The sequence below is a fragment of the Haliaeetus albicilla genome, chromosome 2, assembly GCF_947461875.1.
Source record: "Haliaeetus albicilla chromosome 2, bHalAlb1.1, whole genome shotgun sequence".
NCBI lineage: Eukaryota > Metazoa > Chordata > Aves > Accipitriformes > Accipitridae > Haliaeetus > Haliaeetus albicilla.
The window spans coordinates 71,903,528-71,917,373 of record NC_091484.1 but is presented as its reverse complement, the minus strand read 5'-3'; the positions used below and the strand labels follow the sequence as shown (position 1 = coordinate 71,917,373).

Below are 13,846 nucleotides of genomic sequence, written 5' to 3'. Positions count from 1 at the left end.
CGCGCGGGGAAGTGTCCGGGGGGAGGGGGGGGGGGGGGGGTAGAGGAGCTGGACGATGCCACAGTGCTCCCCCCTCCCGGGGGGGGAAGCAAGAAGGAGCTGTGGGAAGGGGCGAGGGGGAGGGTGACCCGGTACCTTGGGGTCGATGTCTCCCACCACGAAGAACTTGACATCTTTGAACATCTCCTCCGGGACTTTCAGCTCCTCCTCGTCCGCCGACATGGTCCCGGCCGCCAGCGCCGCGGGGCCCCCCCGCGCCCCCTCCCCGATATCCCCCGCGCTCACTGTGGAGAAGCCGCCGGGGCCCGGGTCTCCCGTCCCCTCCCCCCGCCGAGCCGCCGAACCGCGCGAGCAAGGCGCGCGCTGCGGGACACACCATCCCCCGCCGGGACGCAGGGGGGGTGGAAGGGGGAGGGGAGAGCCGCCCGGACAAAGCGGCTCCCCCCGCCCGATCAGCCACCCCCGCTACCGCAGGACAGCGCCCGCTCCTGATCCACCGGCGCTATCTCTGCTCCTCCCTCTCTCTCCGAACCGAACCGGGAGCCAGCATCCGGGCACGACGCTCCCCCCGCACGGAACGCGATGGACTCGCCCCGAACGACAGAGGCGGGCAGCGGGGATACCCGGCCCCGCCCATTGGCAAACAGGCGAGGGAAGGGGGGAGGGGAGCGCACCGCCCTCCAGCCCCGCCTGTCGGGACCGCCCGAGGCCCCGCCCCCTGGCCCAGGCTCCTCCCCCCGTTCCCGCCGTGTGGGAGACGGCGGCGACGACGACGACGACGACGATGGCGACGATGGCGCCGGGTCCCCTCAGCCGCCGCCGCCGCCGCCCGCTGCTGCTCCTGCCCCGGCTCCGCCTCGCCTCCCCCCGCGGGCGAAGGGGCCCTCGCAGGGCCGAGGGGAGCAGCGGGTGCCGGCCAGCGGCCCTGTCGGATGGCAGGTTTCAGTGTGTCCCCCCCTGAGTCCTGGTCCCTGCGCTGGGCCTTGAGGGCTGTGAGGGCTGGAGCCTCCCTCCTCGTACTCAGAACCGTGGTGAAAGTCAAGGAGGAGTCAGGGCCGGGGCTACTCCCATTTTCTTCACTCTTCAGGCTTTCGTCTCTGTTCATCGGGGAGAATCAAGCACCAGCCAGCAACTTAGCACGGCGAGCAGTGACAGACAGTACGCTATGTGTGCGGTACATGAGTTAACATTTTGCACTTTCCAGTTTCAGACCATTTTTCTTCAAGAACCTTTCAAAATTCAGTCCTTTCCCAAAGAAAACGTTAGCCCTTCCAGCTGGGAACATCTGCAAATCCAATAGGCGTCATACATATTCCATACATATTCCATTCCATATTCATCCATATTCCAACTTGTTAATGAACATACAGACTACTACAGAAATCAGACATTTCCCTTCAAAAGCCTACTCAAAGCATCCTTCTATGTTGGTAGTAAGCCATTCAAACCTAGAGGGGGATGTATCTTACGTAAGCTTAGATAACTGATCAGAAAATCGAAATCATCACTTTAAATTACCTTTACAGTCAACAGAGAGAAATGAGCACTTCCAGAGCCTGATCCATCTGCCGTATTTTAAACATCCGCATATTGTCAAATAAATCTTGCCTCCCTGCTATGCTTTCCAAAAGAATTTTGAACCCCTCATAATACTTTTGCATGGGTAACATTTCCCTCCCATACTTAAGAGCAATGTTAGGAAAGGGCATCAAAATTTGAAATAAAAATACAGGACACTTACTGTTTGTCTCCTGTCTGCAAGACCTGTTGTACTTTCCCCGGGAAAAAAAAATCAGGTTTATTTAACCTGACTTAATCTTGAAACAGACCTGGTAGAAACTATTAATCTGTTTACAAGAAATTTATTATTTATTCAGTATTTTGAGGGGAGTTAAAGTGAAATTTATAGTATCCAAGTTCCTAACTTCCTTTTCCTCCTTCAAGGAAGGCGCTTCATCTGCCTTTCTTCTGGTCTCCTGGATCTCCACATGATAACTACCCCTTTCTACTCCAGCTACATAAGAAATACTCAACCTATCACCTCTTCTTTTCCTACTCCAGAAAGAGATCTTACTCTTTGGTTGCAGGTTTTATGGTATTGCCACCCCACCCACCCCATCCCCCAATTAAAATTTACTTTTTTGGTTAAAACTGAGGTAAAAAAAACATTAAGCTTTTATATTATGCCTTTTATTCATAGTGCAGAAAAAAAGAAGAAATAATAGTCTGCTTTTAAATCTCAGTTTATCCCCTTCATCCAATAATTCATATTCTCATCTCACTTTCTATCTTTTCTAATAACTCACTCCTGTTTAGGGTCATTTTCTCGTGCCCCAAGTGTTTCCAGGACTGTCTTTGAAAAACAGTTCTCTGAGCCTTGCCTTCCTTTATAGCCACTGTCCAGGTCCCCTAGTCCAGCCCTTGCTTTCTTTGTTACGTAATTTCTAATCTTTCCAACTCCATTTTTTATCCATTTTGACTTCTTCTCACTAAATTAGAAAAACTTTGATCAAAATCTTCATTTGCTTAGAGCGAAATATTTTTCTTACTCTTCTTGATCTATCAGATATCATTAAACACTATTGCTTCCCGAGTTTCCTTCCTTTTTGGATTTCAGTGCCTCTGTAATTACCTGCATCTTCCAGCACTGGTAATTCTCACCTCTTTTCTTTCATAAATATCACTGTCTCTCAGGTTTCTGTTCCACATTTTTCTCTAAGTTCTTTTCATGATGTCATTCATTACTTGGCTTCATCTTCTTTCTCAGTGTGATTGCTAAATTGCCCCTTCTCACAAGAGAACTTTCATTATATCTAATCTCATATGCTATTGCATATTCCCACTCCACACAGAGAAAACCAAAAGTGATTCGTCCTCTTGATTTCCCTCCTCAGCCTATTTTCTTTGTTACTTTAATGAGTTCCCTTGGCCTTCCTATCCTTTGGATTCACCATAGCCACATTATTTTTAGTTCTTCGTACAGCTCCAAGATTACAAGTATTTAAAATCAGGTGCTATGCTAATACTGACAAAGAAGCATAAAGCAAACAACCAGCACACTTTGAATGGGATTTTTAATAATAATGCCCCTTCCCAAACCTTCAGCTCAAATTGTGCTATTGCAGCATCAGGTGGGGCCGCCTTGGATCTTCTGTTTGTTCAGCTAGTCAAATCAGAAGACTATGAGATAAATTTCAGATTTTAAATCCCAACAATTTGAAAGTTCTCTAGAATATATCATATATTAGCAATACAAGGTCAGATTACTGCGTTAAATCACTGAAATTCATTGCAAAAGCAGTTTTCCATGAAAAGATACCCATTAATAAGGTGTCAATCTAAACCAGAATTGTTCTTTTTGGCTAATTATGACAAAAATCCAAGAATAAAGTTTAATTCCATCTGCAGTATGGAAGTGTAATGCAATGTGGAAAAAAAGAGAGGTTAAGAATTAACTATTAATTAATAACTTTACCAAAAGAAATTTGTTTTATAACTTCAGTCCTGGAAAGCAAAGATAAAGTTGTTAGAGCCCTGACCTGGGATGTGGGACATGGACATTTGGGTCTGTCCTTCTCTTCCTGAATGGAGTAAAAGCAACTTCACTGAGGCTTAAGGTAGGTATGGCCGCTGGATGTCTACATCCACGGAGCTTTTGATAAAAATGGGAAGAATAAGACCATCACATCCTCCGTCCACCAAACAAGCCATGAAAGCAGCTCCTGGACAGAGACCCATAGCTGCGCTTGGTGAAAGAAGAAGGACTTGGAAATTTTGCCTGAGCTCGAATAGATGTCAGGTAGGCAACCAGCTGTGTGGCACAGCCAAAGCAAAGGCATTTCTGTATGTACCATGAAACAATGCACAGCAACAGGTCTACAGAAAACTTGCTTGGTAGAAGTTTAGACACCTAACAGTTTTAGTGGGCCCTGAGAAGTAGTTTTGTAAATCTTAATATCGGACTTTGGGTCACATAGAGTGTCTGTTGTATTATTAGCAGCGATACTAATCTTCCTACACAAAAGTATCCTTTTTTTGTCCAGTTTTGTTGCCTTCAAGATGACCGCTCCCAGGAGAAAAGGCTGCTCACATGAGTCATAAATTCTTCCCCTTAATTGTCTTCGAAATAAGCAGTAGAATTAAATTAATTGATGTATTTTTTACTTCTTTGTGTATTTCATGAGTCACCTGTCAACAAGTTATTTAAATTCTTGTAATTAGACTATTTCTAACAAAAATGCGTAGCTCCAATTTCTGCCTCGTGTGTGTGATCTAGATGAACCACAAGAACAGAAAACTAGATGGAAAAAGTATGTTACTGAACAAGAAAAATATCCCCTGTATTTGCCATAAATAAATTTTGGGTTCTGCTCACAGGTCAGCACACAGAACTAATTCAAATCAGTGGGCTGGTCCGACTCCTTAGTCACAGCAAGGTGTAGAACAAGGTGCTCACCTATATCTAGCCTCAATACGGATTTGTTAGGTTACGAGATGAAGCTCATCTGCAGGAGCTCAGACTGAAAATGGCAGGAGGGGTAGCCCAAATAATCTCCTGCCAGGCTGCTCCCAGGCATCATCCCTAGGACCATCAGCCCATCAAAGGCCCATCTGCACAAGCCAGAGGAGCACAGGGGCACACTGGCAGGTGGGAACCCAAGCCAAGGTACCACCACCACCTTCTCTGAGCCCCTCGCAGGGCTGTCCCAGCAGAGCCGTCCGCCCCAGACCAAGCTGGACCAGGCGGTGAAGTGGCCCAGGAGCAAAGGGGGTGAGTGGGTCTCATAAGGGCCAGCTCTGTGTGTGAGAGCACCTGTGTATCTCTAGGGGTGGTGGTGTGAGAGACTGAAAGAGTTAATGTCTCAAACATTGTGGTGGGGCACATTCTGCTCCACAGTGAACTGCATAACAACGAACCCCACATAGCAAGGAATGGGAGGGGAAAAGAAGCCCATCAGCACAGGACATCAGCACACAGGGGGAAGGCATGCCCGAGGGTGTGCAGCTCCCTGTTCTGGTATGCTGAGCAGGGCAGCTCACCACGCATGGCCAAAAATCAAACAATGGTCACATCTGTAGGGAAGAAGTTACTCCCTAAACGACCCCCAAGCCCACCGACCCATTTTCGAAAGGTTCTGAAAGCACAAACCACTCATGACACCTAATTAGCCCAATGAGTTTGAGTGCCCACCCGAAGGAGGGACAAGGATGATAAAAGGACACAAACTGAAGGCCCAGGCGCGCAAGCCCACCAGAACGGGACCCCTCGGCTGACTGGAGCAACGCTGGACCCAGGACCAGTGACATCTTTCTCTTTTCTCTTCCTTTTTCTCTCTCTGCCTTGCTCCCTCTTTCTCTTTCCTTTTCTATAACTCCTACGCCTCATCCGTTTCAAGACATAAACCGCTGACCAAGTCTTGGACTAAGAGTGGATCCAGCTGCCCCTGGGCCCTTCTGAGAAGGAGTCTAGAAAGCAAGGGGGTCTGCTCTGAACCTCCCAACCCAACGGGAGGGATCTCCTTCTTCCCTGAATTGATGTGTATGGTTACCACAGGTTACACGGGTCACTGAGGTAGTTCCATGCCAACTCCTGTTGAGAAAATCCCTGCCACCTCCTGTTACACCTCCCAAGTTCAGGTTGCTTCTGCCATGAATAAAATCTTTAACTGCTCGTTGGGTGTCGTTTCACCTTAATTTAGCCCGAGGGAATGCCGAACTCAACACGACTCCCTGGTCTGTCCAGCCGTGACAGTGAGAGCACAGGGTGGTCACCTATGGGACCTGAGAAGTCCTGGCCAGCTGTGTGTGTCTGATGCTCCGTATCACCACCTGGAGTAGGGCTGCAACTTCGGGGCTCCGATGTCCAGATGCCGGCAACTGGGGAGACTGGGATCGAGGGGCCAGCTACTGGGCAGACTGAGTGTCTGAGAGCAGCGGCTGGAGGGACCTACGTTGTATATGAGTGCATATATATTCTCACTAATGGCCTTCCATACTGTCCAGCCAGAGGGGGAGCAGGATAAGGCCATTGGTGCTGTCCATGTTGGTATGAGTGCTCCAATTGTCTCTGTGATGTGTGTGGCTGGCCATGTATATATATGTACGTATGTAGTGTATAGGTGTGCTTCTGCGTGTGTGCCAGCAGGGAATACATGTTCAGCCTCACTACTGGTTGGACCTGTAGACACGGAGCAGCAGCAGCCTTGCCTCTCTTGGGCTGTAGGATCTGGAATGATACATTTTCTTCTAACAGTATTCATTCTCCCCATTTATTTCATCCTCCTTCAGAAGGGTTTGCAGTCTTTCCCTGTCACATCGCTGGACTTGTGCCCATCACATAACATGGGATGCTTGTGTGTCAAGCCAAGCAACTGGTGGTAGGTCTGATCACAACACACAGGGATGAGACTCGTTCAAAGGAACTTAACTGTTGCAGAGGTGCTGAGCACATGGCAGAACCTTCATCTACCCAAGAAACATCCAAGACTGGACTCTCACTTTAAGTACAGTCTCTGCTCTCATGCAGCCACAACAGTAGTTGCCTGGGAGCAAAGACTCCCAGAGATCAGTTGTGCCTTAACAGGAGTTTATTTCTGGGCTTAGTTTCTCTAGTGAATAGACTGAACAGAGACTGTGCACATCACCATAGTCCGCAATGATCTGAACAGCACATTATCTGTTCTATAAACACACTAAGCACAGTATCTAATATGTCTTAACTGTGAGGTTTCTGTACACAGAAGTTTATGGCCATGTTTCCAGAAAAGCTGTAAAGTGATCTTTATTTTCCAACAGGCGTTGTCTGCACGTAGTGAAAGCCCACTGAGTTGACAAGATTTGTGCAGACAATTAGTCTTTGCTTACATAAATGCCTTATTTGTGTGCACAAATGATTATATGAAAAATTCATATGCACCTACAATATCATATTTAGGCATAATTGCTTGTGAAAAAACAACAGTTTGATTTTTTCCTTGCAGTCAATTAAATTCAGAGCTTAGATTAAATTGTGTATTTGCTTTACTTCAGTGAGCAGAAGGCTGAGTCCTTTGTTAATAATGCATACTCATTTGGTGGCAGCTGGCTCTCTAGATGTTACTTTTCCAATAAAATACATCTTCACAAAGTAAGTACTCAATTTTTACAGAAAGCTGATGTTAGTTTCAATGTGTCTGGAAAGTTGTTGAGAAGTCACAGGAGGCATGCTTCCTGCATTATTACCATACCCATTTCTTAAAGTGAATAAGAATCTGGTTTTATAATGTGAACCCAAATATGCAAAACAGGTACATAGGGGGCTCTGCTTTGGCTTAAACTGTCTGTGCATTTTTCCTCTTTCCTTCGGTGGGACTACTCGCAATGGCAAATATGATTTATAATTAAAAACTTTCTTTTTATCTGTACTGCAACACTGAATCCTAAAAGGCTCTCTTGGAACTGATAGTTTAATTTTCGATTCTCTTCCAGTTCCAGAACTGCACTGAGAATGCCTTGTCATTTGCTTGACAGTTTTCTTTTTTAATATAATAGTTACAAAATGTTTTGCAAGTGCCAAGTAACAAGATGTACCTTTACTATAACTGCATAAATGAGCAGGGGAGGAGAATGCTCTCATTAGCACATCTAATGTAAGGGCATTTTTCATCAGAAGTGAGACATACTATTAAAGGAGATACACTCCTTTCTATTACCTGCTAAGGTACGTAGAGGGAAAGGTGAATGAGATGTTGTGCGTCACATTGCAAGGATAAAAAACCAGCCCTAAGCTGCGCTGGGTATACCTTTATTAAAGTATAGCTAGCGGGACAGTTCACAGTGTAATTGCACTAGTTACACTTGTCTAAAGCCACTCCTGCTCCAAGATCTTCTCCAACTAGCGTAACATTGCACCACATCGTTACAGAGCTTGCTTGAAGTAGCTCTACTGGGAGGGCTGCATAGTAGTTTTTAGCTAATAAAGGAATTAATTATGCAGACTGGTGCAGGGCCCTTCAAAACTGCAGAGTCTCCACAAATACAGCTGAAAGAAGCTGCCAGCATGGGTGGGGGAAAGCAGGAGGAACCCCTAGTTAATCCCTCTCCTTTAAAACTTCCAATAACATCTACACAACCTCCCCAATACCTTGCTCTAGTGTTGTAAAAATTCCTTATGCTTAGAAAGTCTTCCCTAATACCTGACCTAAATCTTCTGTTCTGTAAATGAGGCTGATTCTTCCTATCTTTCCCTCAGACTACCAATAATTCTGTATAAATTTTCTAGATAACATACATACGTACTTATACATATGTATATAAAAGTATATATTTATAACATTATAATACTCTCTTAATGAGTTCTTGGCCTGATTGTAAGGCACCAGGAAAGAAGAATGCAGGTCCTCCCAGTGCTCTGGGCAAGAAAAAAATAATTTGCCACCAGTAAAATGTGATACTGTAATTTATAGGCTCCATTCTTTGCATCTCAGGAGAAGTCTTTGCTTCTGCTCTTACTAAGGTACCTACCGAGTCTGAGGAAAAATGTTTGTGAAACATAGTGGGTAATTATCCCTGTAGCCCTTCTTTGTAGCTTGTCAAGATTTCCTTCATTTACAGGCTTTCCATTTGGGTAAATTAGTATCAGCCAAACAATGGAGAATGGAAATTTTCCTTTAAGCCTAGGCTTTCATTCAAGCGGCCTTGAAAAAAAGTTAATGAAACCTGGAGTTACTAAAATGAGTTTTTCTAGAAAGGAACAAACTTGGCATTATTTGTGCCAAATCTTTATTATGTGATTCAAAGGACACTAACACTTGTATTTATCTTTACATTATTAATGCATAAATGCAGAAAAAGGCAACTGAAGTTGGTGGCATTCCAGAGCATGTTACAGAACAGTGTGAAGAGTGAGGCTGGGTGCTTCTCTGAGATGATCTCCAATATTCATTTACGCCTTTGTGTTTACGAGTAGAGTAAAAACCCTAAATTTGTGCTGATAAAACCTTTACATCACATCGCTCTCTTTCTGTATGCTGTCCAGAAAGTTAAATGTTTGTTTTACTCAGCCAGAAGGAGGAATGGACAGAGGACACTTGCCTGAGGATGTGGCATCACATCCCAGCTGTGCTGTTCTGCTGGCTCACCGCTGCTGCTCAGAGGGGCAGGTTTCCTCCCTCCTTTCCCTGGCAGCCTGCTTGCTTGCTTGGCTGGTTGGGTTTTGTCATTCTTCTGTTGCTCCTTTCGAACAGGTTGTGACTCTTATCTGACCAACATGGAGCCAAACTCACTGAAAGCTAATCATCCCGTCTAGTTCCTTGAGCGCGGATTTATGGAAGGAGTTGGCCGCTGCTAACTTAGATGCTCCAACCTGCAATCTCACTTAAGGTGACTTAAACCACCCCAAACCCTCCCCGTGTTCATAGAATCATAGAATCATTTAGGTTGGAAAAGACCTTCAAGATCATCGAGTCCAACCATCATCCATGCCCACTAAACCACGTTCTGGAGTACCTTGTCTCTGTGCTTTTTGAATACCTCCAGGGATGGTGACTCAACCACTTCCCTGGGCAGCCTGTTCCAATGTCTGACAACCCTCTCAGTAAAGAAATTTTTCCTAATATCCAACCTAAATCTCCTTTGCTGCAACTTGAGGCCATGTCCTCTCGTCCTATCTCCAGCCACCTGACAGAAGAGACCAGCACCCACCTCACTACAACCCCCTTTCAGGGGGTTGTAGAGAGCGATAAGGTCTCCCCTCAGCCTCCTCTTCTCCACACTAAACAGCCCCAGTTCCCTCAGCCGCTCCTCATAAGACTTGTGCTCCAGGCCCCTCACCAACTTGGTTGCCCTTCTAAACCTGGTCGCTCATTTCTGCTTCTGTCCCTTTTTTCAGCACTATGCTCGCACGAAAGTTTCAGTGCCTCGGGGGTGACCCACATTGATCTTGCTGAGAACGGCCTATTAAAAATGGTTCATTTTTCCGCAGGTGATTTTCCTGACTCGTTTAACCCAATGCTGGCTTGGCACAGGCAGTGACTCGGGGTTCGTGGGGTGGGAGACGGAGGGCAGCAGCTACACAAGCCTGCCTGGTCGCCTGTGCCACCAGAGAAATTCATATGTAGCCATGGGGTCTTAGTGCTAAAACCAATGGAAAATATTTCTGCCAGGAAACTTTCCCTGGCTGACGTAAATTCACAGCAACTCCATCATCTTTGGAGCAGTTCCTCCAATTTACAGAGTGTAAGGCCAGGAGGTCACTTTGATTAACCTTTCACATGGAACACAGAGCAGAACTGATCACTCCGTTGTTTTTGCTCTAAAACCAGCCCCAGTCTGGGAGAACACTTCTGCTTTATGGCCTTCCCAAATGCTGAAACTTAGAGCAGCGTTTTCAGGGTAGGCGAAAGACATCTGCCTGCACATCCTTAAACATAGACACAGAGGTATACATACTCATCTGCCTATGATATGGTACAAACAGAGAAGCTGATTGCATTGGTCACGCATTTGTGGTTGCAGCTTTGGGAGGCTCTCAGTACTTACACATGGATGTTACTGGACTACCCACACAAGCAGTTACTGTTGCCGGGTTGGACTACCACTTTCTTTTTCTGTGGAAGGAACCTGATTTCTATTTCTCACATATTTACAAATGAAATGAAGAACTTCCACCAACATTCTTGAAAAATATGTTCCGACGGCATTCTGGTAACAGCCTTGAGGCCAGAAGAAACCAGTAGGTCTTCTGGCCAGCCTTTCTTATCATTTGCCCTTAAATTTCATCCAGCATACTCTTGCTCTGAGCTGAGTATCCTGAGTGACTGGTTAGTCAAAGTGGAACTTCCTGAAAGATACTGAAACTTGATCTGAAGACACCGAGAGATGAAGAATCCACTGCTGCTCTTAGCTGATCAATAATTTTAACGTGACCTCAGAGCCAGCTTAATTAATTAGTGATTGATATCTAGAACTCTCTGCCTCTTTAGTATGCCAAGCAGAAAACATTATGAAGTAACACATTTGTTACTTAAGTCCCTAATTGTCTGCCATTCTTCAGTGAAAAAAAAATTAGAATTATTGATTGGGTATCTAGAGTAACTCTGTTTTAATGATCTCAACTACTCAGTACTAACCAGGAGTTGGGATTCGAAGAAACGGGTCTCACTGTCAAGACTTCTCTCATTAGAGCTAAGCTGAGGATGAATGCAGGCATATTCCTTGTACTCTCAGGCCAGTCCCGGCTCCAACTCTCTTTTTTTGCTTCCAGGAGACTTTCAGGGAAATAAAGGCTCTCTAAGTCCCTAAATGTTCTGGTCACTTGAAAGATACGCTCTGTGATATGCTGAAGCTCCCTTAATATGAATAAATAGTTCTCTGAACCAAGAAAGCCTACAATCATTTTACGTCTCAAGGTCTAATTCCTCTGTGAACTGGCTGAGGCCAAATAAGGTTTAATTTCACAGTGTGGCTCCTTCGGTGTCTCGTAAGGTCTGTCACCCCTTCCATATCCCTGATGCCTCTACAGCCCGGCCAGATGTGGCTGAACACCAACACATACAGCCTGAACTTGTTAGCTCTCCTAGGGGCTTAAAGGACCGTCCTCCTCCTTCGGCACTGAGGCTTCTGCCCTATTCACGTCAACGTTGGTCATTCTTAATCTACGACGCTGCGGCAGACACTCACAGATACAGTTTTCACCTCCAAAGAAGCCACTGAAAACTTCTCTGGGTTTATTTCGAGCTTGCTGAGTTCCCTGTATAAATTAGAGCAGCCTCGGGGTCCCAGGGCTTGCCAAGCCTGAATTCTCTGTGTTGCAAATGGAAGAAATTGTGGCGTGAGGCAGCACGCACCAAAGCTGTAATGATCTTCCTTCGGGGAGTCAATTACATTTGCTGTTTGCCTTATGGCACACGTAGGTGATTACAGTGTGAAGGCCAGGATACATTTGTTTAATGTATCCTTGAACTCTATTACATTTTCCACTCATCTTGCTAGAGCCTTATCTTCAATTACACTCCTTTCCGTATGCCCCAAGCTGTTATTTGTTACAAGACCAACCTGACCCTCTTGTATCCAAAATGTCAGTGAATTAAATCAAATTTTTATACTTTTCAACTTGAACAGTTATCTCGCGAGGCACATAACAAACAGATAATGAGATCTGCATTTTATTCGACACACTGGCACTTACTGATGTTTAACTATTAGGCAGAACCATTTTGCTGCTCGCAGTTACAATTACATTATTTTTCTTTGTGTCTGGATAGCCGTCAATTGATTTAACTCATTCTAAATGTGTAGTATAGTATTTTCCTTAGCGTTGCTTGCACTCATACTTAGAGAACTGCATACATTTCTGTACTTTTTTCCTAAAAGGGAAGGGACACTTCCATAGTTATGTTTCTCTCCAGTCTAAGCTTTTTGCCTCTTATATTTTGTGACAATTTTCCCAAGCTTTGTCTCTGAGTCAGGGATGCTCCAAAATCACATTCTTAGCTTTAAGCATATCCTCAGACCCTGGTCATTTTTATAGGAAAAAGCACATACTTGAAATTAAACACTGTTGTGAATGAGGATGCGTTCCTGAAATAAGTCCATGTAAAAAATCACCCACTGGGCACATGCCAATAGCTAACACATACACCAGCTAGATGTAGCGCTATACACATTTTATGCTTTATAGGTTCATGCTTATAATTTATGATTCATACAGTGCTCATAATGATTAAATGATAAAAGCACCAAACTGGGATCTAATCAAGGCAAATATTTAGGTCCATCACAGGATACACAAAGATCCACCCTCCCCAGAAAAGCCTAGCTACCACGTGGCTCTCCCACACGCCGGGAGTCTGCTCACACATTCATAAATAATCCAGTTGGTAAATATCAAGAGGTTACATACCCTCACTGGTTTTGTGTGCATACTCCTGTTCTGGCTCAGGGTGAGCGAAGGAACAGAGCAATGCAGGGAGAAGAAGCTAACTCTCTTTACGTTAAACCGACAAGAACAGAAGCATATATGTCATCATTTACTGTGTCTCAATTTGCGGAGGGTAATTTCTCATAATGGGCTGACTTGATTGCTTACTGAGTATACCTTGGAGACTATTTGGTCTTGCCTTTGTACAGCAGAGGCATGTCTCTCTCACTCATGTCGCTCTTCACTCTGAAGAATAAAGGACATAAAAGCTACTATAGGAGTATTATTATTCAGATAAAGAAAAGAAAGCTTCATTCAGATAGGGATGTCTTTTTCAGATTTACTAACCGGTCCAGAGGATTTAGATATCTACATTTTAGACATTTCAGATTTATAAAAAAATCTTATTACATTTTAAAATAATAATCCTCCTTGAAATGAATGGAAGAGGTGTACCCACAGCCATAGATTGCTTAAGAAAATCTATTTCCTCACCTATTTCACTGATGCTCAGAGAAAGCAGCTGCCATAATTTTTTATAACAAATGCTAGGCATATTGATGGCTATCTCTGTTTACACAACCCAAGCCCTTGCACTAAACCTCACCTGTGTAAAATAGTCCAGCTGGGTGTTTAGCAGTAACTGTTTGCAAGATGCACCCTAATGAACCCGCTGTGGTTCTCCATGACCCATGGTGCTCTTTTGTAACACTTGTCATTAATCTGAGGCTGTAGTGCAGTGTTTAATGGGGCATGCCTCTCACTGGGCACAGGGATTATCTGGGGCAAGGACGTCGGGATTTATGGTTCCTTATAGTCACAGCTGTCACAAAACCAGAAAAGCTGCAAGAAAACCTCCCTGAAACAGAGAACGTGCACTGGGGCAGAGACCATTTGTCTTTGTGCATCTTCCTCACGACGTATCAAGCCCCGGACTCCACTTCCAGG

At 44.9% G+C, this 13,846-nt stretch overlaps 1 protein-coding gene across 1 annotated transcript in view; it reads right to left on the bottom strand.

Moving 5' to 3' along the window:
• Window positions 1-572, bottom strand: part of PAXIP1 (PAX interacting protein 1) — a 36,380-nt gene extending 35,808 nt beyond the window's left edge. Inside the window, exon 1 of the mRNA XM_069778206.1 lies at window positions 136-572. Coding sequence (XP_069634307.1) covers window positions 136-222 — 87 coding nt within the window. The 5' untranslated portion in view covers window positions 223-572. The remainder of the gene's footprint in view (window positions 1-135) is intronic.
• Window positions 573-13,846: the final 13,274 nt, after the last annotated feature.